General features: G+C 37.9%; 1 protein-coding gene across 1 annotated transcript in view; it reads left to right on the top strand.

Annotated features, from left to right (window-relative positions):
* Positions 1-27,022, top strand: part of ADAMTS6 (ADAM metallopeptidase with thrombospondin type 1 motif 6) — a 229,076-nt gene that overhangs the window by 189,369 nt on the left and 12,685 nt on the right. The window contains exons 22-25 of the mRNA XM_070411450.1: positions 4,479-4,608; positions 13,758-13,962; positions 19,499-19,675; positions 22,494-22,650. Coding sequence (XP_070267551.1) covers positions 4,479-4,608; positions 13,758-13,962; positions 19,499-19,675; positions 22,494-22,650 — 669 coding nt within the window. The remainder of the gene's footprint in view (positions 1-4,478; positions 4,609-13,757; positions 13,963-19,498; positions 19,676-22,493; positions 22,651-27,022) is intronic.

Genomic DNA, 27,022 nt, shown 5'->3' with positions numbered 1-27,022 from the left:
TCACTCTTTCTAGTAAAATTCAAGTGGTAATTTCTATGTATTGAGTACCCTCTTTCCACCTTTAAAATGGTGAACTGCCCTGAAAAAAAGCAACATATTGCTAAAATGATTATACATGAATTTATAAAATTAAGAGAGAGAGAGAGAGAGAGAGAGAGAGAGAGAGAGAGAGATGGGACATGAGGACATTAAGCAGCTTACAAGGGGAGTAGAGGAGGGACTGAAATGGAGGTGAGAAATGAACAGGAGCTGTAGTCTCTCACTTGGGCTTGGCCCTAGGACTTTGGCTGCTAAGCAAAGATACCGTGCTCTTCACAGGAACCATCGCATAAACCTAGAGCAAGTACAACAGGTGAAGGAGTTCATCCAGGACTCAATTGTTCTAAAATATTAAAGCCATTTCTTGATGTGTAGCTTAGAACAGTGATTCAAGTTGAGTACTTCTTTCTCCCATTAGACAAGAGAACCTTTGATGGACAAATGGATCATCTGTAACTTTTAGCTATTGGCAAAAAGTTAAATATAAGATCTGACAAATATAAATTTTCAGACTGAAAGTAAGGCTTATGTTTCCATGTTAAGAGCCATCATATTTGATTCTTTAAATATGAGTAAAGTAAAAGTCTCTACATAAGATATACCCATTTTAGAGATTTTAAAGTATTGCCAATGTATGCCCTGTATTGCTAATGGCATTTTTGTACTTAAATTTTATAATATGAAACCATTAATTTTTTAACCATAGAAGAGGTACTGCATTTAACAAAAGAATAGGTATAGAGTTTGCTACCAGTACCATTAGGTATTTAAGGATAAATATAATTAGTGCAGTTTAAAATTTGGCTAATTAAATTCTGCAGAACATCTGCATATCTCGAGGGGATATGGACACTAAAAGCCACTAGAATTTTGTTTTCAATTAGGTGTATATTGACTGGTCATGTGGACATTTTATGTTTTTGGGTACAAACCCTAAGTCTTCAGATTTAAAAGCATAGTGACTTTGTGTAACTGGATGTAATTATACCCAACAGGATTTAAATAAACTTCTTAGCAATGTTTTACAGATTACTAGAAACTGTGTACAAGAGGCTTGGTAATATAAAGATTCTAAACTCAATCATTTCTCTTGTTGACTTAGTTTATATTATTTCTAGTTGATCTGTATTTTCTACTTTCTAAAGTTAAATGCTGCATTTTTCTTAATCCAAAAGTATGTGATTAAAAATCTGTCCAATTAGGTACATTGGTTTAGAAAGTTATCCTGTTGCTATTCACTTAACAAGAAAAAAAATTCTGTAAACCCACCAGGTGTGAGGGTAAAAGTTGGAAGGAGACTTCTGTGCTGTTGGAGGGAGATATTTCATTGTCGTGGAAATATTTGGAATAGATTACTAGTATAGTCAGTTCTTGAGTGTGAAATACCACACTGTCTAATATAACATTTTAGAAGAAAATTAATAAAAAATGAATGTGAAGAAAAATGCGTCTTCATACAATATGGAGTAATTTCAGCTATTTATTCAAGGTAGTATTCTAAAATTATGAAACCGAAATGCGCCTCAAAATTCCCTAATTCTTAGTTTTTAAGAAGTCAGAGGGGCCCGAACCGGTTTGGCTCAGTGGATAGAGCATTGGCCTGCGGACTGAAGGGTCCCAGGTTCGATTCTGGTCAAGGGCATGTACCTTGGTTGCAGGCATATTCCCAGTGGGGGGTGTGCGGGAGGCAGCTGATCGATGTTTCTCTCTCATCGATGTTTCTAACTCTCTATCCCTCTCCCTTTCTCTCTGTAAAAAATTAATAAAAAAAATATATATATATAAAGAAGTTCAAAGGGCATGACCAAAATTAAGTCTATTTGTAATTCTTAGCACTTAGTCAAGTATCTCACAAGAAGCACAGGGCCTTGTATTAATAACTATTCTGTGTGAATGAATGAATGAATAAATAACCTGCTGACCACATTTAACTGGCATTTTTGGTTTATGTACTACATAACTTTAAACTAATCACTGGATCCCACCAGAAACTATTTTGTGCTTAATTTTTTTCCAAAAGTATTTTATGCAAAATAGCCTTAAAAAGAAATGTCTACAACAAAGATATAAAATTGTGGATAATTTTTATTTTGTTCTTTCTGGTTTTGTGTATTTTCCAAATTTTTAACAATGTTATATAGCTAACTATTTTCAAATACATGGCTAAAATCTATCTTAAAATGGAATACAAATTTCACCTCTCATAGCTAACATCTCATCTGTGATAGAAATTACAGAGGCCTTGCTTTTACATTAAAGACTACTTTAAAAATTAATGTAATTATAACTAAACAACATGTCTGGGATTGATTTAAAGGAAGTAGACTTTTATCTTAACCTGAAGAAACTGAATTAATGTTACTGCCATGGATACAGAGCAACATCAGTTCCATTTTGTAGTATCCTTTTCTGAAAAACAAGCAATATACTAAGTTGAATGCCAACTTTCTTCTTGCAAGTATAATCACATTGTATTTATTATTAAACATATTTATAAATGTTGGGTAAAAATGTTACTCTAAGTATAATCATGTTTGAATGACTGGAATAAAAAGAGCCATGCTAACCAATAAAAATAACCCCTTGCTCTCCCTGATAGGAACTTGAACCCGGGTATATGGATATTCTGAGCCACTGTAGCAGTTGGCAGTTGAATCCTGTGACTAATGGTTGAGATTTTTGTCTAGGTAGATCAGATGGACTTAGTTAGATATCTGCCCACTGGAATGACATAACAGGGAGATATCTGATGACTATTGTGAAACATCTGTGAATGGATCACAGCTACGCCTGAATGTGAATCATTCTTCCCCCAAAAATCTAAAGTTTAATAGTTAAAAAATTCCAAACTGTTATCCCATAAACTGAGATGTTTGGCCTATTTTAGGAGTTGGGAGGGGATGAATACAACACATACTCTAAGATATTTTGTCAGTAAGTCATTTGGCTGTGTTTTAAACCTCTAAATTTAGGAGAGCCTAAAAACTTGTTGAAGGTCATCAGTGAGAGCCTGGGGTCAGTGCAAACAATAAAATACACCTTCTTCAATTGATCGCCACCAGAGACGACAGCACTTAACAGTTTTCCTGATCAGGGGATTTCTTATCTTTAAATTCAACTTGGTTAAAAGTGTGCAAAACACGATGGAGGTACGCCCACCTCACAAGTCCATGACTTTTAAGGGACCTGTGGGGAGCATATGGTGTGCAGCTCTTTCGGTGACAGTTTCCTTTACTGAACGATCCTATTTCACATTGATTTTCTTAATTTGCTATTAAACTCTTTTCTTTAGGCTACTATTAAAAGTAATAGAAAAAAGGCAAAACTGGAGGTTTGTGTGAGGCTAGCTAGGTGTGAAGCTGTGATTTCCTAGGTACTGCTCATGCTCCTACCTGGTTACTGAGACAGAGTGGTGAGTAGGGGGATAGCTTCGTCTGCTTTTATTCCAATTCCAGGAGCAACCTGCTACCTCTATATCAACTGAAATCTTTTCTTGTCGTTTGACCTTTTCTCTGACATTTTGATAGACTTATCTTTGCTTCTTTTGATTCTTCTTTTCGAGCCTACATAAAATCTATTGACCAGGGATGTTCACAAATCAGAGTGTGTCTGTGTGTGTTGTGTATGTCTTTGTATGTCACAAAGTGAGCAAGTTGTGGTTGGATGTCTTTGCCAATAAATAACAATCATACTTAGAATTGTACATATTTTATAATGAGAATGTTTTAGCTGTGGCAAATATTTATAAGAGTTTTTAAGAATGAGATAAGTATTTTGTAAGTTCAGATTTTATGGAATATGTATGCATCTGTTTAACAATGGTATAATCAATGGGCCCAACTCCGTTAAAGTAGATTAATGGGTTGTAGTCCAAAAGTTCTCTGTGATCTTTAAATTCTAGACTTTGTGGGCTGTTCGAAAAACAAATATATAAATGGAAGAAAAGAATGAAATGTGTGAATGTGATGCACTCCTAACAAAGACTAAATTAATTGAATTTGTCCTACAAATATCAAAAAGTAAATGCACCCCTATTGTTTTGTTTTAAAATAGATATACAACCATTGTTTTGCATTGAAATGGATATTCACACATTTTATCTGATGATATTTGGGGAAAATGAAGATTTTTTTTCTTTTTTAAGGAAAGCATGAAGAAGATTATACACATGGGACTGCTAATTATTTAAAATCACCAATAGTTTCTTTTCTGAACTTGAAAACAGTTATGTTACTAAACATGAGAACAATAATTTTGCCTAAATGTGCAGTATAATGACCAGGACTTCTCTCCCTTTTTAGAGAAGCAGTCAAGTGCTTTTGGAACAGAAAGACAGCAGCGATCCAGTGAGGTTGATTCCTCACAGAGGAAAGCTGTGCATACCTAACTTATTGGAAGGTAAACTACTCTTCAATTCATTATGTTCTCCTTTTCTCAAGGTTTCCAAAAACAGGAGGTGGTCTGCAAAAGAGTGGATGACAGCTCTATTGTCCAGGACAATTACTGTGACCCTGACACTAAGCCACCTGAAAAGCGAAGACGCTGCAATATTGAGCCCTGCTCACCTGAGTAAGTAAAAGAAGAAGTGAGAATTATTTTCTTCAAGTGCAAAAAGAAAAACATTGGATGTTCACATTTGGAAACATATATTCATATTATGTGATTAAATTAAACAGAGAAAAGGGGATAAAACATCACAGCGGGTAGAATTTTGATGAGCCTTTCAATGAACAAAGATGCTTATTTACGCACAGGATTCAGTTAACTCCTCTAAAGCAGGAACTTCAGTGGTTGATCCTGGCACAGTGCTGGAAATTATATTTCATCAGTTGCTAAAGCACAAATCTTTCATATTTTTAACATCTCTGACATTAGGATTTATCTTGCAACTGATTGTGTCTTAAAATAATAATCAGCATTATTTTTTTTCTTTTTTAAAATATATTTTATTGATTTTTTACAGAGAGGAGGGGAAAGGGATAGAGAGTTAGAAACATCAATGAGAGAGAAACATCAATCAGCTGCCTCCTGCACACTCCCCACTGGGGATGTGCCCGCAACCAAAGCACATGCCCTTGACCGGAATCAAACCTGGGACCCTTGAGTCCGCAGGTCGATGCTCTATCCACTGAGCCAAACCGGTTAGGGCATTTTTTTTCTTTCTTAATGGTACATAAAATAATAACATCTGAGATTCAATAAAGTATAGTAGATAAAATGTGCAGTTCAATATTTTCCAGGTATTTATTCTAAAGGTCTAAAGACTTTGAACATGGTTTAAAAATATTCTGCATTGGCATATCAGTGCTTTAATTTCTGGCCCAGTTTTAAGTTCTGTCATCCTAGGCATCCTATCTTTGGAGTGTAGGGCACAGAGGTGTACTTCAGCTTCTTTCTGCTGATTGATGTAGCAATTATAGCTCACTGTAAAGGGAGGCACAAGGAGAGAATCATTCATCTTAACGATGACTTTCAAAGAATTAAAATTTTAGAAATATGAGTCCTGTTAGTGAGCCACATTTTATAATCTGTAAGAACACAAAGGTTTCTTGTTTGAGCAAAAGGCAGTGACTGTGTGAAAAAAAAGACATGAATTCTGAGTTGATCATGCAAATACTGATCTTCATAGGGATTTTGCCTGTTTGACAACTGCAAGACAAAGCATGTGTGAATGGCATTGCATTCCTGTTGCAGAGTAACTATTGTCCTCCTGGTTAACTAATTACTCCAACATGAACTTGATAAAGAAAGAGAGAGTAAGCAAATGAATTTATATGCCCCAGGATCTAAGTAATTTCTTTTTCTAGAAATGATTACAATTAGTTACAAAAACCTGGGACTTACAATGAATAAGAAATTAGGTCCCATTATAGTTAAAGCAAGATGTTTGTTCTCAATATTTGTTCCAAAACAGTAATGCCTTATGAACTTTCATTATCCAAACTCAATATTTGCTGAATATTTGATATTCACTACAACTCATCTCTTGAAACTGTTCAGGGCAGTGGCTACCGATTAAGGACACAGGGAGTCTAGAGCGATATAAGTTTTTATTTTAAGAATTTAAAATTTTCATATCTCTTCTTTATGAAATCTGATCACTATGTAGTTTATTCCTTAAAATCCAGACATGGGAAAATATATAAATATGACCTATGATACATATTGTAAAGACAAGATATTGTGTTGTGTTTTTTTTTCACTTTCCCTCTCTTTTGTCAATTACAAGTTTATTTCAAGGTGAAAAACTATATAAAACAAAATGATGCTCAAAAACCTTGGGCCAAATTTTGAAGTTTTCAGTAACTTCAACATATTTTCATATAATTATGAGTCTCAACCCATCAACTTAATTCCCTGACACTCAGGATTTTAAGTATTATGTTTGGCATTTGATCAGCCATTTAAGGCATCTGAGTGGGTCTGGTCACACCTGTTCTATTTTGGCCTCAGATTTTTTATTTGTTAAAGCTTAAATGCTATTCAAACATCCTTTGAGATTTCAGTGGTTGGTCATTCCATCCCATGTATTTTAGGCTTGGCTATTACATGAGGATGTGTGTGTGTGTGTGTGTGAGTGTGTGTGACACTTTAAGGATAATTGGCATATTTGAATTAACATACATAATTAAAATTAGGTTTTCTCTTTTTGAATTCTGAAAAAGTTATTAACTTTTTAAAATTTGAAGGTGAGAGGATGGGATTTGAAAAAGAAAGGTAAAGAGAATATGAGAAAAAGAAAATTTAGGCTGAGTTTTTTTGGGGGTGGAAGAACTAAACACTTAAAATATTACTCTTTGTTAGTTCATTTTTTCTTAGTTTCTTTTAAATTTGTTCTTTATTCCTTTGAATTCAGACTGTGAAAAAAAACTCTTAAGTCTTCAGAATGGTTGTTGTATATGATTCCCAGTAGACATTGGTATTATAGAGATAAAAATTATAGGAAGACTATTGAATTCAGTAAGACTTTATTTTAAAAATTTTTTTAAAATATTTTTTTGTTGATTTTAGAGAGAAAGTGAAAGGGAGAGGAAGATAGAAACATCAATGATGAAAGAGAATCATTGATTGGCATGAATCCTTCATGCCCCACACTGGGGATAGAGTCTGCAACCTGGGCATGTGCCCTGACCAGGAATTGAACCATGACCTCCTGGTTCATATAGGTCGATGCTCAACCACTGAGCCATGCCACGCCAGCTGGGCTGAATTCAGTAAGACTTTAAATGAGTGTGGAAGAAAGGAGATAGGTGTTTTGTTTTTTTCAGATGATGTGGTAATTGTATTTGTTGTTTTTTTTTAAATACAGATTAAAACAAAGATTTTAAAATGCAGATAAGTAAAAAAAATTAAAAACACTTATAATACCACTGTTAATACTTTGATGTATATATTTCACAACTTTTTTCTATGTCTGCATAGACATATGTATATAACAAAATGTATAATAATATTTATTATACTTTACTAGAGGCCCAGTGCACGAAATTCGTGCATGGTGGGGGGGATCCCTCAGTGTGGCCTGCACCCTCTCTCAGTCCAGGACCCCTCAGAGATGTCCAACTGCCGGCGTAGGCCCTCGTTCCTTACCACCCGCCTGCTCACTGCTCCTTACCACTCAGTTCACGGCTCCCACCACTGCTGCTGTGCTTATCAGCTGTGAGCTGGCTTCTGACTGAGTGGTTTTCCCCCAATGGGAGAGCACAGACCACCAAGGGGCAGCTCCTGCATTGAGCGTCTGGTCCCTGGTTGTCAGTGCGCATTATAGTGACTGGTCATTCTGGTCATTCTGCCATAATGGTCACTTACGCTTTTATTATATAAGTAGCCAGTTCTCAACATTATTTTGAACATTAAATATCTTCTACCACATTTAGTAGATATGTCATTGTTTATTTAAATTAGCTTCCCACTGTTAAACAATTTTGGTTGTATCCTAGCTTTTAATCCTTTACAAAACCATAGCATTAAGCATTTTTGCTACTAAAACTTTGCTCTCTGTAATTATGCCCTTATGCTACATGCATAAGAATAGAATTTCTGGTTCAAATGGAAATATAATTTAGTCCTTCAGACACATTGTCAAATTGCTCTCTAGAAAAAACATATGAATGTATACTCCCATTAATAGTATATAAGAATGTCATTTCCCTAAACTGAACAACCCTGGATATTATTACTTTAAAACTTATCTATGACTATTTTATAGGAAAAAAAAGCCTTGATAGCTAACTGCTGTTCTATTTAGTATATCAAATTGCTGATGAGTCTGAACATTAAAAAATTATGTCCAGTGGCCATTACTTCTTTTTTGCTTTTTCTCTTCATGGCCTATCCCATTTTCCTATTGAAGTGTTATTTTATTATTAATTTGTCTGAGCTCTTAATGTATTAAGAATATTCACTCTTTTTTCTGTGCTCCAAATAATTTTCCTGGTTTGTCTTATGTTTTCCATATTATTCATAGTGTTATGATCTATTTTTATTTATGAGCTTTAAAATATTATATAGAAAAACTCCCCCAAATTTCTTTCTTTCATTGATACAATGTTTAGGAAGGCCTTATCCAGTCTAAGATTATACTTTCAAAAATTTTTAATGTACACTTTGATCTATCTAAAGTGTATTTTTCTACTTTGAAAAAAGGATCCTTATTTATCTTCAAATATTATTGTTTTTTCAATACCATTCACTTAAAATCCTAAATAGTATTTTTCTAATCAAAAAGTATCTTTTCAGATAATGAGATATTTTAAATGTCTTTAAGTCACATTAGAGAGTTTATAAGTAGAGTATTAAAAAATAGAAGGCTGAAGATTTGTTGTATAAAGAAAATGACAGGTGACTAGAAAGACTAGATAAAAGACATTGGTAGAGAAATAATAATAATAACAACAACAACAACAACAACAACAACAACAATTCATTTGGAAGATCTTGAAGAGCCAGAGGAAGCTTTGCTGGGAAAAATTAATATGCTCAGAGCAGCAATTCTTTTATAAGAAAGAGTATAGTAATGAAGATGGCGAGGTGACATGGGACAGGAAGAAAACAAGAATTCTAGAGACATTGAGTGAAAAATGGTAGAATTCATGACAGCGGTTGAAATAATTGAAAAAGGGGAAAGGAGTTGATATTAAAGATATGATTGATAAGAAGCATGATTGATTGAAGCTCCACCAAAAATCAGAAGTAATGCTGAGTTGGAATCCAGAGAGAAAGGCCAAGAGTTCAATTTTGACCATGTTGTCTTTTAATAGCAAGAATATTTCTATAAATGACCTCATGTGAAGAATCCTTATATACTGAATCTTATTCCAGTATGAAACTGGTTTTTAAATTGAGAAAATCAGGAAGGTGAAAACAGTGGAGTGCTATACATTGTGGAAATACTGTGACCAAGCATTAGAAGACAGTTTTTAGATAAGTCAGTGTGGAAGGCACACTGGGCAAAATGGTTCCTTTTCTAAGGACAACTAATTGGGCAAATTCATATAAAAATAATTATAGCACAAGACAAAATATGCAAAGTGCAGTTAGAGAGTTATAAGCAAAAGTGCTAAAGGATTCTCTGGCTGGGGAGAGATTTTTACCAAGGGGCTAGGCTTAATTTAATAGTATCTTTTATGGTAGAATGTTTAACAATTATTTGACTCATTGTGCCTCACCCATAGACAATTATAATTGGTTAAGTTTAGAAAAAGATTCATCAGAGTCCTCTATAAAACTCAGAAATTTAAGACCTAGGAAGAATTATAGAAATCATGTAGGCCAACTCCCATCATTTTATAGATGAGGGTAGCTGATCTCTAGTGATGTTTTTCCCATTATACCAGACATCACCAACTTTCTAAGTTACAAATCAAATGTCTGCTGGCATTTTAATACTTCTAATTTTGTTTCATCAACACCTTCTCAATTGCCACAATTTCAGAGATGTTTATTACATTGATTTTTTTTTTTTTTATTTAGAAAAATGGTTAGGGCATAGAGCTTAATATTAGATTCACTTGCCAATTAGCTGAGGAAAGAGCAATTTTTCTTTTCTTTTCTTTTTTTTTTTTTTTTTTACCACCTTCTTGTTTTGAAAATTGTTCTAAAAACTATTTTAAAACCTAGGAAAGTTTTACTATTTACAAGTAGTTAATAGGTTACATACTTGAACCTCTCTGAGTAAAGATGTTACGGTAAAATTCTGAAGATTCTTTTTCATTTTTCTATGTGGTATTTATAAAAAGTTTTGATAACTAGACCCTTGACTCTGGGACAAAGGTTGGAAAATCTCAAAACGCATTTCAACCTCTCAATCTCTTTCACTCATAATCCAAATATCTAATATAAATTTATTTTTATGTGCTCTGCCATTTCCCTTTAAGTTAAAAAGCAAAAATAATATTCTGATTTTATGATGAGTTCTTTCTTTTAAAATATTCTGGTTAACCAAAGTTGGGGGAAAGTTTTTTTCTAGTGTCTCTCTTATTTCCTCCTCCCATTAATATTATTATTTGACCTATTAATGTACAGATACTGCAAATTAAATTATATAGGCCGCACCAAGCACTTTTATTCCAGACACTCAAATATGAATCCACTAATTAGTGTCTAATGGATATGAGGGAGCTTGTGAGGATGAAGACAGTTTGACCATCGTGTCTTCAGCTCAGGGAGAAACAGCTCCAGTATTGTTCAGGCTATAACGATAATGTTCAGCGAGTGACATTCCCAGAGAGAACTTTTGTGTTCAGATTTTTACCACCGAATCTAGAGAAGGAAAAGAAGTAGGGGGGATGTCATCCGAGGGTCAAATACATGGGGAATGCAGGTGAAGAAAGCTGTCTGTCTTCAACTGGACAGGGGAGTGGAGAAACTGAAACAGGAGATGCAGTGGTAAAGTTGCAAAACTATGTAAATACTTGGAGTGTGATTTAATCCTTCGGAGAGACATGGGGAGGGATGATTTTCTGAGCAATAAAGATGCAACAGGAACTGACTATGACGCCTGAAATCAGAGTTACAGTCAGAAGGGAAATGGGGAGGGTGGTTAATACTTTTACTTTCGTACATTCCAAGTTAAATGTAGCTGGAGTGACACATCTCAGCTAAGACATGGTTGGCAATAAAGGAGAGGACAAAGAATAAAAAGGCGGAGGTAGCTCTGAGCTCGTGCAACAAAGAACAGCAACACCCCCTGAATCACTGCTGTTATTCTGGGCACCTGTGTTTAATTTGAGGGCCTCCATCCCTCTTACATTATGAGACCTAATGAGATCATGGCTGGAGGTGGTATGACTGAACATTTTGTGGCTGAGTATACACATTTCTGTTTTATCCCCTAATCTTGGTGATGAAATCACTGTTGCGAATTGAATCAGAGTTTCACTATGGCTGGCATGCAAGTTATTATTCTCAGTACACATTTTCCTCTTTACCAAAAATGGTACTAACATCTTGGGATCATGTTCATCTGTGCAAAACAAAACAGAAAGGAGATGAAAACCACTTTAAATCTTCTCTGGAAAATGACTTGGAAAAAAAGGTTAATATCAGATTTTTAAAATTTAAGATTAAATTATTATACTTTAAATCAATTTTAGGTTGAAATTTTTTGGATTTTGACAAGAAGCTGAGAATCTGGTTAATTATGATACCTCTAAATGCTGGTTTTCCTCTATAAGTAAAGATAATTCAAATAATAATAGACAAAGGAACCAATGGACATAAGACACTGGGGAGTAGGGGAGGCCAGGGGATTGTCAAGGGCGGGGAAAAAGAAAAAAAAAAGGAGACATATGTAATACTCTTTGTAATACTTTAAGCAATAAAAAAAAAAAATAGACAAAGGACATTGTGGCATATTTGGCTAAATGCAGGCTCAAATTTAGGCTCCTAATACTCTGACTTCACTAAGGTACCATCTTCCACATATAAAACTGGCACAATGAGCTAAGGTTGCTAAAATAGTGAGCAATTTGTTCTTAAGTGTTCGGACTCCTCTCTGGGTAGTTGCCCACCCAAATGCATGAGCATATCCATTGATGATAGTTGCATGATTTATAGTCATGGATTGAAGAAAATGTGACCAAGATTCTACTATTTAGCTGTTGTTAAAAGTGAAATTCGGTAGAAATAGCAACTGATAGGGAATCAAGTCCTCGTTCCGTCATTGCTGTTTTCATGACTTTGGAGAACCATTTTCCTCACACAGGTTTTTATGTTCTTCTTCTCTAAAACAAAGCACAATGCCTTGAACACAGTAGGCATTCAGCATATATTTATTAAAGTAAATACAACAATATGTCAGCCAGGAATCTGGTTGGAAATAATACAACTTCAATTTCAGCTAGCTTTAGCACTTAAGAGGGTTTGCTGGTTTACAGGACAAGTCTCAGGGAACTACAGGAATGGACCTAGCTTGAGGCATGGCTAGAATCAAGAGCGCACACACCATTAGGACTCTAGCTCCTCTGCATTCCTTCAAACCAGCTAATTCCACTTTAAGGCCACCCGCAGCTCTTACCTTTGTGACCAGAAAGGAAAGGGGTCCCTTTTGCTCTAGTTGAAATATAAAAATTCTAAAGCCAAATTGTCATTGATCTGATTTGCATCATAATTCACACCCCTTGGACCAATTAATGTGTCTCAAAAGTGAGTCCTGCGGAAGTTTTGCACACACACATACACACACACACACACACACACACGCGCGCGCGCGCACGCACGCACACGCACGCACGCACACGTCCTGAAGTTATATATATCAAAGTTCTCTGATGACTTTAGGGAAAAGGAGTGGTATACCCATTAATGGGAGATGTTCACCTTGTTAAGATATTTCAGTTTCTTCCCTCTTTAGCTGTGTAGAAGTTATTTTTAGGAGTAAAGGGGTCAAAGCAAGGAGCTGATGTTTTCACAGAGCTGGCTCAGGGCTCTGCTCTTCCTGCAGGTGTTTAAGACTGTCATGCCTTCAGAGTGGATACCTGAGCCTCCTCTACCACCATAAGGAAGGGAAGCCCCTCTATCTCCTACAGAGCCTGACATTCATGTCTGGGAATCAGAACAAATCTCTAAGTTTTAGCATAAAATCCTGAATTGTGAAAGAAGCAACCTCAATGTATTAGTAATAACAGCTACTGTTGTAGGTCAGACCCTCTGTTAGAAGCTCTCTGTGGTGTGCTGAGGCCAGCTAGCACTGTCTCCTGAAACCCCATTAGTAGCATGTCTTCTCTTTTCATGTTCACTATGTCTGTGTGGTAACTCAAAGTGGTCATATAAAAAAAAGGGCAAATGCAACAAATCAGGATCCCCTTCCTCCTATGAAGAGCCAGTCGTTAAACATTTATAACACGTGACTGGCAGCTTCATATATTGCCTTATTTAATCCTCATAACAGTCTCACAATTGTATCATTATCCTCATTTTAGAAATTGATAAAAAAGGAGAAGAATCAAAGAGGTTAAAAAATACATACTGCATTACTTACTTGAATGTAGTTTTGCCTGTTCTGAAACCCATGCACTACAGTTTAGGAGGCAACTGACAGTGAGTTATTTTTTCCTTAGAAGTTCTTCCATTTGTCATTTGTGACGTCAACAACACTGAAATGTCAGCTGTTCTAGGAAAAGGATGTAGTCCACTGACAAAAGTGCCTTCACTCAGCTGGAAATCTCTGGCTGCACTGAGGAAATGCTCTTCTGTGTTTCTCCCACTTCTTGCTGCAGGTGGTTCATTGGAGATTGGTTGGAGTGTAGCAAGACTTGTGGCGGTGGAATGCGTACAAGGGCAGTGCTCTGCGTCAGAAAGATGGGACCTTCTGAGGAGAAGACACTGGACTCCAGCGCTTGCTTAACGCACCGGCCCGTTGAAAGAGAGTCCTGCAACAACCTGCCATGTCCGCCTCAGTGGGTGGCTTTGGACTGGTCAGAGGTAAGGAAATCGGAAGCTGTATGTTTTGAGATGTCTTAACTATTAACACCAAAGCATTTCATATTAAGGACACCTGAGCATGTGAGCATCTTAGAACTCAATCATTCAGGGGTATAAAACAGTGAATTTGGCCATGTTATATTTTATTGCTGCTTATCAGGAAGTAAGTTTTTTGGGGTCAGGGAAATCAATGAGAAACCAGTCTGATTCAAAATAAGGCTAAAGTGACTTTGAAAGAATATTATAGTGAGATATATATCATCTAAGTGGTTTTTCTTTTTTACTATCCTTAAACAGCCTCATAGGCTCAGAATTAGTGACATCTTTTTTCCCAAGTAATCTTCTGGCCTAACTACATAACTCAGATATGAATCTTTGTCAATTTATTATCACTTATTATACAAAGAGAAGAAACCTGGAGCTGAGGTGTAACACACCAAAAAGTCAAATTTAGGTTCTATCAGTACCTCCATGTAAATGGTCATTGGGGAAGACCTGACTAAAATAATGTTTTTCTGGCAGCCATGTATAGAAAAGAGCCTAATATAATCTAGAGGTCTCAAAAAAACAGTCTCATGAAAAATGAGGTAAGAGGTAGAGTTCATTCTTAACTCCTTATTCTGCAGGAGACATAGACATATACACTCTATACCATTCTCCACATTTCCCAAAGGAAAGCTGAGTCCTTCTGTAGTGTTGGTTAATGGTAAGAAGGATGAGTACCTGGTTATATGGCTAATGGTCATTCTTCTGGTTGGCAAAACAGGATGCATTTCCTCCTAGAAACATTATGGTACTTGTTTTAGGTGTTTTCTATAGACCTCATAAATTTCTCAAAAAATAACAAATTTGCTATTTAGAAACCTCTGGATGTAACTTTCCCCTTGTGACTCTTACTGCTTGAGTGGCCTTAGTTTGCTAGAGGTATGGGGCTCACAGAGGGATGTGGAAATGGAGATTTTGACCAGTTGTGATTATCCGTGTAATCCAGCCGTGGGCAAACTACGGCCCACAGGCCGGATGCGGCCCGTTTGAAATGAATAAAACTAAAAAAAGAAAAAAGACCGTACCCTTTTATGTAATGATGTTTACTTTGAATTTACATTAGTTCACACAAACACTCCATCCATGCTTTTGTTCCGGCCCTCCGGTCCAGTTTAAGAACCCATTGTGGCCAGAACCGGTTTGGCTCAGTGGATAGAGCGTCGGCCTGCGGACTCAAGGGTCCCGGGTTCGATTCCGGTCAAGGGCATGTGCCTTGGTTGCGGGCACATCCCCAGTGGGGGGCGTGCAGGAGGCAGCTGATCGATGTTTCTCTCTCAACGATGTTTCTGGCTCTCTATCCCTCTCCCTTCCTCTCTGTAAAAAATCAATAAAATATATTTAAAAAAAAAAAAAAAAAAGAACCCATTGTGGCCCTCGAGTCAAAAAGTTTGCCCACCCCTGGTGTAATCTTTGGCAGGGATTGGGAGTGTTCTCCCAAATTTCCTGGCCATAGTCCAGCTTCAGTAATTACATTCTGCCCACCTAAATTTTATTTGTGTTTCAATCAGATGTAGAGATATTCTTGGTATTATTCACTCAGTGGTTATGAAAAATAGTATGAACTCTTCTGTTCCCTAACAGTGGCTGGATTAACTCCTAAATTAATTGGAAAGGTAACATCCTTTGATAAAGAATAGACATTCTGCAGAGTTGTACAAATTAGTACTTCAATTCAGTATCCAAGACCCATATAGAAGTCCATCAGTAGTCTTTGATTAATGATGACAAATTTGTTTTTGGAGAATAAAATCATAATTGGGAGGCCTGATGATTGCAGCAGTTTTAGGGTTTCAGGTCAAGTCAGCAAATATTATTGAGTTTTACTAAACACACTAGTCTAGTCACTATGGAGAATACAAAAGAATTCATAAGGTTGGGAAAAGAAGAAATATCCATTTAACAACTGGAGAATAATATAAAAGAGTGTTAATAAAATGGTGGATTATTTGGTATAAATGTATAAGTGATATAGAAATTCAAAGCTGAGGAGGTCAGAATGGCCTGCAGTAGGATTGGAAGGTTTTTTAGTTGATGGGAATTGAGCTGAATGTTGAGGGAATATAGGATTTGAAGTAGGAAAGAGAACTGGGAAACTAGAGAAGGTATTTCTGAGAAGAGAAACAACAGAAACACAAAGACCATGTAGGGTTGAAGAAAAGGGTTGGTTTTAAAGAATAAATGGATGATAATAAGAAGGCTTTAATAGAGAGTTCTGGCAGCCACATCATTTTTCTACAAAAAGTGAAAAAAGTTGACAAGTTCATATGCAGAAACTAGAAAAAAGTTTGTACCAACCACTAAAACACCAAAACCTTCTCATGTGCAGACTCATTTCACATTGGTCTCTTGACCTACATATTTCTATATATTTTTAATTACATTGAGAAATAGCTTATGTATATATGTACATTTCCATTCCAAATAGCATTTTAAAGTTTTCTTTCTAATTCAACCTCATATTGGTTGTAGTTACCCTACTTTTAGAATTTTGATTCTTATCTATCCAGTCATAGTCATTCTTAGGAGCTGCCTGAAGAGATATGTGTAAACTAAAGGGGCTTTGAATCACATTGCTGCTGTCTTCTTTAAGATAGCTGAGTCAAAGTTTAGGGGAAAGAAGTTGTGCTGAAGGTGTCAAGTGTATGTGTTGGGACAGTCACCTTGAATAAAGGATTAGTAGCCGCCGATGTCTCTCCACAGACAATGCAGGAAAATGATCCTAGGGTAAGCACTGGTCAAGAAATGCTGCCATTACTGTCTCAAAGATTCACCATCGGTACCATCATCATCATCCTTTATTCAGGAGGAAAGATGACTTTTGCCCCATTCAGTCCTGTTTATTTTCCACAAGAGGGGTGCACTCTCTCCCTTCCATTTCCTTACGTTACCAGGAAACCCACCTCTTCCCTAGATGGGTTAAAAATAAGTGAAAGTAAAGAGCTTTAAGTGGAAAACAAAGTGAGAACAAGGAGCCTGTTCTTCCCAGAGGAATGGAACACCTCCCACTAATGAAAAAAGGAGGCCCCAGCCGACAGAGGGGCAGACAATGTTCAGTCTCTTTCAGTTAACTTTTGCAAATATTTCACACCATATTCTTTTGACACGCCCATGAAAACTTCCCTCCTTTTTCTGCCCTCTCCCCATGTCCAACTATCAGCTCTCTGAGCTCTGCTAATCACAAGGGTGAGGTTCGACTGGTGGAAACATGTTGCAGGAAGAGGAATGTACCCTTTGACCTTTCTCTTTTCATTGCTGGCCATTCTAATGTAAAATTTCCATTGTTGCAAGGCCAGGAACCATTTTTTGTTTTCTCCATCAGTGAAACCCACCCGGTGCTTATGACAAAAAAAAAAAAAAAAAAAAAAAAAAAAAAGGCCAAATTACCTTGGTAGAAAATGGCTCTTCAGAAGCCTTTTGTGAAGCTAATGAAGCCACAGCTTTCCCATTCCCTATCATCTAGCCTCACTATTGGGATCACCCATGCTATGTTGGACTTAAATAGTTTTCTGTTTTTCCCTCTCTTGGCATGTAACTTAAAAGCATACTGTGGATGTGCTCCAGCAATCCCAAACCTTTCTTTTGATGTATCAGGATGGTTTCTTTAGACTCACAGAGCACCCATTGAAAAAGTTCTGTTTCTTGGAGTTACTCTTGGACAAGTGATGACCGGCATCATAATCAGTTGACTTTATAGGACTTACTTTTGGGTAGCATTTCTTAAGAAGGATGGAAGGTGGGGGGTGGGGAGATCTACTCAAAAAGGTCTGTGCTTTGTTTTGTAGGCAACTGTGATATCACCTTATTTCTCCCAGGTTCCACTCTGGCCCCATAACTAAGTAAATGAAACCCACCTCTCCAGACAGAACTCAGTCTAACCCCAAAACATTAGCATTTCTACCCTTTACATGTGACAGCCAAATTGTTTTCCCTGGTGTAGTTTCAAATACTTTTTTCTTTTTCTGAAAAGTTTGTTTTTGTTTCTTAATCATAGAACATTAAACAAAACCATAAATGCATTTCTCACAAAAAGCACTTCTTATATCCTACTGAGATGAAAAAAAATGATCTGGTCAGATTTTAAATGTTAAGTTCTCATGATATGTATGGCTCAGCTAGCGTGGCTCAGTGGTTGTCAGATATGGCTTGGCTGGCATGGCTCAGTGGGTGTCAGCCTATTAACCAGGAGGTCACAGTTCGATTCCCAGCAGGGCACATGCCCGGGTTGGGGGCTCGATTCCTGGTGTGGGGTGTGCAGGAGGCAACTGATCAATGATTCTCAGCATTGATGTTTCTCTCTCTCTCTCTCTCTCTCTCTCTCTCTCTCTCTCTCCCCCTTCCTCTCTGAAATCAATAAAAAAAATATTTTAAAAAAGACTGTCATTCAATTTTATGCCCCCTTTCTCCCAGCCTAGGACCTATAGAAGATGTGAAAATGTTTTTGTTTTTTTAAGTGAAAGATCTATAAACAGGTTCAAAATGTCGTAGGTAAGGTTCTCATGTGGCTGAGAGAAAGTACAGATTTTAAGGAAGTGTTCAGACGTGCAGGGGAGAAAGCTGGAGGACTTGAGCCAGTCACTGTGTTAAGTAGGTGACTCAAGAACAGAGGACTCAGATTAGCCTGGAGAAGGGGTAAATAATCGCCTTTCGGACCTAGGAAGAAGCACCTTTTTCCTTAGTATAAATGGACTAATTCAACTAAAGAGTAGTAAAATTCATTATGTTTAACTGATGGACAGGGAAAAGTCCAGAAGTTTTCTGTGCAATAAACCATCATGTGTTCTTAGCTACCCCCCTGTGAGAATACTCATGTAAATCAGCTTCTCACTCAATTCACAAAGACAGGTTCTTGTGGTCTACTAATAACATAGGAATTTTCTTCAGAAGACTACACCCAGCAAATAGGAAACCAACAGTTCCACATTCCAGAAATTAGCAGAATCTTATCACAGCTGAGTGTGGCCAAGGCTAGGGAGGAATCGAGGAATAAGCCTACCCACAATAAAAAAAGAAAATAAGTTAGCCAAGAAAAGCAAACTTTGGGTTTAGCTCTTCAAGACCTTAGGGAAAAAGATAAAAGTACTTCTGCTTAAAAACTTAGGGAATTTTTATATCTGAAAGACTTTGCCTAGAATTTAGTGGGTACATGTACTGTATACCCCAGTGATGGCGAACCTATGACACGCGTGTCAGAGGTGACACACGAACTCATTTTTTTGGTTGATTTTTCTTTGTTAAGTGGAATTTAAATATATAAAATAAATATCAAAAATATAAGTCTTTGTTTTACTATGGTTGCACATATCAAAAAATGTCTATATGTGACACAGCACCAGAGTTAATTTAGAGTTTTTCAAAATGCTGACACGACGAGCTCAAAAGGTTCGCCATCACTGGCTATACCTTAACACATATTTACTTTAAGAAACACTTTCTTGGAATTTTCCTCTATCCTTTGACTGTCTTTGTTCATTAATATTTGTTTTCTTCCCAGTGCACTCCCAAGTGTGGTTCAGGATTCAAGCATCGGATTGTTCTGTGCAAGAGCAGTGACCTTTCTAAAACGTTGTCAACTGCATACTGTCCACAGGAGAGCAAACCCTCTACCCGCATGCGCTGCAGTTTGGGCCGCTGCCCTCCTGCTCGCTGGGTGACAGGAGACTGGGGCCAGGTAAGGCAGTTGCACTGTGGTCTTCCCTGAGGCAGCACCTTGAGACACAGGTAGCAACATATCGAAATGGAGGTGTAAGATATGAGTGTGGAACAATGCACAAACAGCAGCAGCCACCATAGACACACTTAGCTATGTTTCTCCATACCTACACACTTCTCACTTCTATCAACTCCTGACATTTTAACTTAAAATTAAAAGCAAAATAGTCTAGATGGCCAGAGATTTGAACAAGCTACCAAAACTTTGAATTCTAATCCCAACTCTCTCAACTAATTTAAGAACCAGTCAGTTAACACCAGTGTCTTAATTTTCCTACTTGCAAAGTAACTTCTTTTAACCTCACAGAAAAGATATGGGGGTTTTGATTGACAGTCTTTGAAATGTCATTAATACTTATTCTTCAATGGATTTTTCTGATGGAGATTATAAATTGGGGAGCAAGTATAGGGCTTTTGGTATCTGTTTTTATATTATACTCATTTCCAGTCTATGCTCCAATTCTTTTTTTTTCTTTCTCATTTTTAAATTGTGTTATCTTGCTGAAGGTACCTTAAATCCTTTAAAAGCAACTTGATATTTTGCACAGAAGGAAAGTTAAAGTATTGTTGTTCTTTAGTGTACAAAGGAAAATCTATTAGGTTACATTAAAAAATGACACTCCAGAAATTAAATTACTAGACTATCAAAGCTCTTTTCCTGTGATTTTATAGTTAACCTTGTAGTGAATCATTTTTTAATATCTGAGACCAAAATAAATCATAATGGCATATAACTACACTGGTACCATTTTCTTTGTGCTCTGGGACTGCCATTACTTATTAAAAATGGCATTTCATAGAAATTGTTACCAAAATTCTGGCCAAAATTCCAAAATTCAGTGTTGCTAGAGTATAGCAGTATCTATAGACCTCTTCTATCACACTGGAGAGCAGGCAAAGATTTTCAGTCTCCATTAAGGCAAATTAATATACTTGCTCAGCCTTGTGAGGGGATAAAGGAAGTATGATCATAAAGTAATTAACATTTGCATTTGTATAGCAAATAATTAATAATTCGGTTTTCTATAACAGTATTTAGTTTAATTTACAAAGTGCTCAAGTGGAATACACATGAGCATTGTATGCAATTAAGTGTTTCATTGTAGAAGTAAGACAGTGTCACAATATATAATTGATATTATACTATTAATGAATCTGAATGGGGAGTTGGAGGGATGGATGGATTGAACAAAAAAGAAAAAAGAAGAGAGAGTGAGCTTGTGGACATGGACAACAGTATGGTAATTGCTGGGGGCAGGGGGAGTGAGAGATAGAAGAGGGTATAGGGGGGATAAATAATGATAGAAAAAAATAAAATAAAAATAAATATTTGCAAAAAAAAAGTATCAGTACAAACATGCTCTCATAATTTTTATTTGAACCAGGTAGGAATTTCTTTCCTTATATATTCATCATTGCAGTGCACTGTTACATAAAGGCCCATTGAAAGTGTTTGCATGTTAGTGATTTCCTAAAATTTACAGTTATCAATTTGAGAATATTCTTTTAAATGTCCTTGAATCCTTTTCTTCTCATCCATATTTTCAATTCAATTTCCTAAAATTGAAATTAACCAGTATAAAAAAAAAAGCAAAGATGCTCTAGTACATTTCTACAGTGCAGTTACTTGTGGTTCTGTGTTAAGAACCTTAAAGGTAAAAGTGTCTATGAATATCCTTGCAAGTTCTCTTTGTGCTTTGAGAGTTTTTGTAAATAAAACCAACAGGGCCTTGGTTTGTTTACCTTGTAAATATCCTAATGGCCTGTCTTGGCACCCTTTAGCTCCTCATCCCTTTGATCTCAAGTCTCACAGGCTTTCTGGTATTCTGGATGGCAGGCCCAAAGAATAGATCGAGGAATAGATCAAGCTTCCTTCTTTAACCTGGACAGCTGATCAGTCCCAGCTGAAACTAAGCCGCTCAGAGAATAACTTCAATTCTGAAATAACAAAATTCCTGAATAGACATAAAAGGAGAGGGACACATGCTAATTGTCCCAGACCGCTTCTCAGGTTTGTGTGGCTAATAGTACCTTAGAAAATTTGTGGTACTTATTTAAACTCTTTTTAAAAAATATATTTTTATTGATTTCATAGAGGAAGGGAGCAGGAGAGAGAGAAATAGAAACATCAACGATGAGAGAAAAATCATTGATCAACTGCCTCCTGCATGCCCTCCACTGGGGATCGAGCCCACAACCTGGGTATGTGCTCTGACTGGGAATCAAACCATGACCTCCTGGTTCATGGGTGGATGCTCAACCACTGAGCCATGCCGGCCGGGCAAACTCTCCCTCTTTTTTTTAACTGGCCATGTCACCAGGCCTCAGCAGTCACTGCTGTTACACTGAACTAATGCTTTGAACAGATTCAGAGCACACAAGTAGACCATCAGGTTGTTTGCCCACAAGCCTATAATAAATAGTGAGCAATAACGATGGACTGGCCTGGTTATTCTACTTCATCATGAGAGTTTTCTTATTATACTCCTATTAGAGTTCACCAGCACTGCTTGGAATTGTGGAATACTAGTACAAGAAATCTTTATCTCTTATCTTCTGGAAACTATATTGCTTCCATTTTCTAGGGTAGTGACATGACCCTTGAGATTCCAGACCAATTCAATAGTAGAATGACCTGATCATGCACCTCTCCAAGATGAACTACATATGGGCTTTAAATGCAAATATATGTGATATTTGAATTGACATAGTATCTTTTTTACCTCCTGAAAAATTGTTGAGATCAGCGTTTTGTTTCTCTCTGTCTTTGGGTTTAGTGTTCTGCTCAGTGTGGCCTTGGACAGCAAATGCGGATTGTGCAATGTCTCTCCTACACTGGACAGGCATCTAGTGACTGTCCGGAAACTGTGCGGCCTTCATCGATGCAGCAGTGTGAAAGTAAATGTGACGGTACCCCTACTTCCAACACTGAAGGTGGGTTTCCCAAGAAGAGGCCTGGGGTCTCTAGTGACTCACGCATTCCCAGTGTTTGAAGAGCCCCATAAAAACAGTTTGTATAGAGCATTTATGAAAGCTGTGTCTTTTCCTGACACTTTCCCTAACTGTATGACCTTCTTAAGTCATTTAACCTTTCTGGAGTTAATTTTACTATGGTTAACGTAAAAAACATTCACACTTGTAAAGAATTTTTGTGAGTTTATTTGAGCCAAACTGTCAGCAATTCCAGGAAGCAGAATCCCAGAGAATGGCAGTTTTTCGCCTTGTTTTATACATTACAATCAAAGGTGGAGACCTAAGTGGGTTACATGAAATCCATTGGTGATAGATTAGGGAAGCAGGAGAAAGCAAGAGGGGGGAAGGGGGGTTTGGATACAATGAGGGGGTGGTCCTCTGGGATTGGAAACAAAGTAAAATGATAGACACCTACTGGATAGTTAACACTCAACTATTAGCATGATGACAATAACTGTAGGAATTTGTGGTATCTGTCCTGGTGCCCAGGTGCATTTGGTTGTGCCCTGAGGGGTCTGGAAAAGGGGAAGCTGCAAATTACCCTGACTTTTCACAGGTATGTTATCTTAGATACAACAAGACAATAGGTAAAGATCAAAGTTCATCTTTGTCAAGGGAGATACTGGCCTAGGACATGACTAGCCAGTATAAGTGCTTTTTAATTAAAGGTTTTTATTTTCAGACCACCCTTTGTTACTTTAGGTCTTTGAGTTTGCAAGATTGCCATGCAGGCCTTCCCTGAGCTTGTCAGGTTAGCACGTGGCCTCTTTTTCATCCACACTAATCTATATAATGAGATTGGAGTGGATAATCTCTAAGGTCCAACCTAGCATTCTATGTTCGCCTGGTGCTAGAAATATAGAGATGGTTTCTAATGAACCATGCTTAAGAGTGAAAACTTATGTTTCTGTTTGGATGTAACTATGGCTCTCTGCCATCATGAAGATGAAAAGTCATGCTTGTTATACTTATAATGAAAGCATATGTTTGAAACTACTTATGTTTCAAATGCTAATTTTCTCATTGTAGGAAAGTTGAAAAGATAATTACATAGCAGTTTTTAATAGAAGGGCAAAGGTCTTTAGACTCTGAAATTTCTCTTTGTTATATATTGGGAAATTTCTTTACTAACAACAGATAGCCACCCAAATCCTAAAATTTCTTCTATCTTTAATTAACTATACTTTATTTACTCAGTTAGATATTTATTTGAAACTAGAGGCCCGGTGCACAAAAATTTGTGCACTCGGGGGGGGGAAAGGGGGTCCCTCAGCCCAGCCTGTGCCCTCTCGCAGTCTGGGACTCCTCTGGAGATAACGACCTGCTGGCTTAGGCCTGCTCCTGGGTGGCAGAGGGCAGGCCCAATCCCTAGGTGCAGCCCCTGGTCGGGCTCAGAGCAGGGCTGATTGGGGAATTGGGGCGCTGCCCCCTGTCATGCACAGAGCAGGGAGGATTGGGAGGTTGTGATGCCACCCTCAGTCATGCTCAGGGTAGGGCTGATTGGGGGGTTGGGGCACTGCCCCCTATCACACTCAAGGCAGGGTCAATGGGGAGGTTGTGGCACCACCCCCTGTGATGCACAGAGCAGGGCCAATCAGGGGGTTGGGGCGCTGTCCCCTGTCACGCACAGAGCAGGACCCATTAGGGGGTTGGGGAGCTCCCCCCTCTCATGCACAGAGCAGGGCCCATCAGGGGGTTGAGGAGCTCCCCCGTCACGCACAGAGTAGGGCCGATAGGGGAGTTAGGGCACCGCCCCCTGTCACACACAGAGCAGGGCGGATCAGGGGGTTGGGACGCCACCACTGTCACACTCAGGGCAGGGCCGATGGGGAGGTTATGGCTCTACCCCGTCACAGACAGAGCAGGGCCCATGGAGGGGGGCGAGGGGTTGGGGCGCCACCCCCTGTCACACACAGAGCCGCAGGTCGATCAGGGGGTTTGGGCGCTGCACCCTGTCATGCTGATCTGGTGCCAGGAGACCTCTTGGCTCCGCTGATCCCGGTGCTGGTGCTGGGGTCCAATCCCAGCGGGTCCAGGGGTCCCCAAAGGTGTGGACAGAGTCGGCGAAGAAGGAATGACACGAAGACAGCCTTCAGTTGATCAGCAGCCTAGTCAGGACCTCTAGCCAGGATCTCCAGCCAAAGTTCTGGTCAGAGTTCTGGTTAGGAGCTGATGAGGATCTGATGAGGATCTGATGTTTATTGTCTTGTTACATCCGTATTTATACAAGCTGATTTTAATCCTATCAACTTCTATTCCAAAGGTTAGGGTATTTCTTATCTCCATTCCAGGGAGTAAAGATTATGTAGCTTAAGCATGATTAACTACCCACCTGGCACTTAGTTAAGGGGTTTTATCTCCTCCCTAACTTCAGGGAAAAATCCCTACCTGGGGAAACAACCTTTCTCAGAGAGGTGACCTTGGTTAAAACACATAGCGCTAAGGGGAGCAAACATATCAAGAACAGTATGCCACATACGCCAGGTCCCCCGAAACATACGCTGTGCAGATGTTTCTTCTCTGCAGCGACTGTGTCAAGCAGCAAGGATGGACTGGCTCCCGGCATGCTGGGAGGCATATTACCCTTTTACTATATAGGATAGAGGCCTGGGGGCCGGCTCGTTTGCCCTAAAGGGTGTCCTGGATCAGGGTGGGGGTCCCCACTGGGGTGCCTGGCCAGTCTGGATGAGGGGCTGAGGGCTGCTTTCAGGCTGGCGGTTTTGACTGAAGCTCCCAACCGCTCCTTTTTTTCTTTTTCTTTTTTTTCTTTTGGGCCAGCTTTAGCTCTGGCTCTAGCTCTGAGGCTTCCGCTGCTGGTTTGTTTGCTGTTCTATAATCGAAAGAATGTATAACTTCAGCTCTGAGATCCCAGCCGGCTATATTTGTTACAAAGTTTCAAACTGCCAGCTCAGAGGCCGGCAAGTCAGGCAGGGAACGTTGGAGTCCGCAGTCACTGAAGCAAGCAAGCCTCATGTTCGCTTCCAGCTGCCTGGCTGCCGGCCACCATCTTGGCCGACAGTTAATTTGCATAAGGATATGCTGATTAGCCAATGGGAAGGGTAGCGGTCGTACGCTAATTACCATTTTTCTCTTTTATTAGTGTAGATTTCCTGAATGCTACTATGTGCAAGGCACTATAACAGAAACTGGGGTGTATAGAGACAAATATGGCATATTGAGGAAAGTCAGACTGCCTTCTCATATGAAAATAGAGCCATGATCAAATACATACACATGAACATCTGAAGCCATGAATTTAAATTATGTTGGAATCCCAGCTCTAGGGCTCTGCTTGAAAAACAGAGTAAAACAAATAAATAACTACCCTAAATATAGTCATTAATATTTTTCAAATGAAAATTATATTCTCATAAACCTGTTAAAAAGAGATATATTCCTTTTGACCAGCTTTATTCAGTTAGAAGGATTTTCTTTAAATCCTATTTTTTAATGGTTCCACAGGAATTTGATTTTAGAAAGACCAATCATCTTGCATGACAGAATGCAGAAACGTTGTGTCTTTACAAATGATCTGGTTTTTATATCAGAATCTCAACACAATATACCTCTTGTGTAACTCTCTCAAAGAAATATAGCCTAATCTTTCATTAGTTCAAAGTTACAGTGTTAATTTGCAAAATCTCTGGCTCTAAATAATCTAAATAAAAATATCTTCTATAGGACTGCAGCCAGTAACCTTTTTTTTTTTTTTTTTTTTTGCAAATAACTTTTATCCATTGTAAATTATTAGTGATCAATCACATGGATTTGGGAATCAGTTTTTCTATCAGAGTTGGAAGATAAACATTAAGGTGGAAGAGAGGATATATTTATAATACTAAATCAGTTTCTGTTGGGTATTATGGTAGGCCCTTCATATTTATTACCCATCTTATATATCTCATACATAAATACCTGTGAGAGAGAGAGAGAGAGAGAGAGAGAGAGAGTGTGTGTGTGTGTGCGTGCGTGTGTGCGTGTATGCATATTACATAATTATGACAACAGCCTTCTGAGCGTATTACTGATGAGGAAACTGAGGCACAGAAAAAGATAGTGACTTGCCCAAATTACAAGATTCAGAAGTAACAGTCAGGATTTTAACCCAAATTTGGCAGAGTCCAAGGGTATGTCAGTTTCAACTACATTTATATGCTATTTGTAATTCACTCTCTAAAATTGGGTAATTTAATATGAAGACAGAACTTCTGGTTATGAAGTAGACATACTTCTGGCATTACCATTAACCTGATTCAACAGATTAAGGCTTAATCATTGCTGAAAGAACTGGCTTTTAACATGCCCACAATAATATATGTTGAGGTTATGTTTA

This window comes from Myotis yumanensis, unplaced genomic scaffold, assembly GCF_028538775.1.
Source record: "Myotis yumanensis isolate MYYU_CA2020_CCGP unplaced genomic scaffold, mMyoYum1.0.hap1 SCAF_4, whole genome shotgun sequence".
NCBI classification, from domain to species: Eukaryota; Metazoa; Chordata; class Mammalia; order Chiroptera; family Vespertilionidae; genus Myotis; species Myotis yumanensis.
This window is presented reverse-complemented; position numbering and strand designations above follow the sequence as displayed.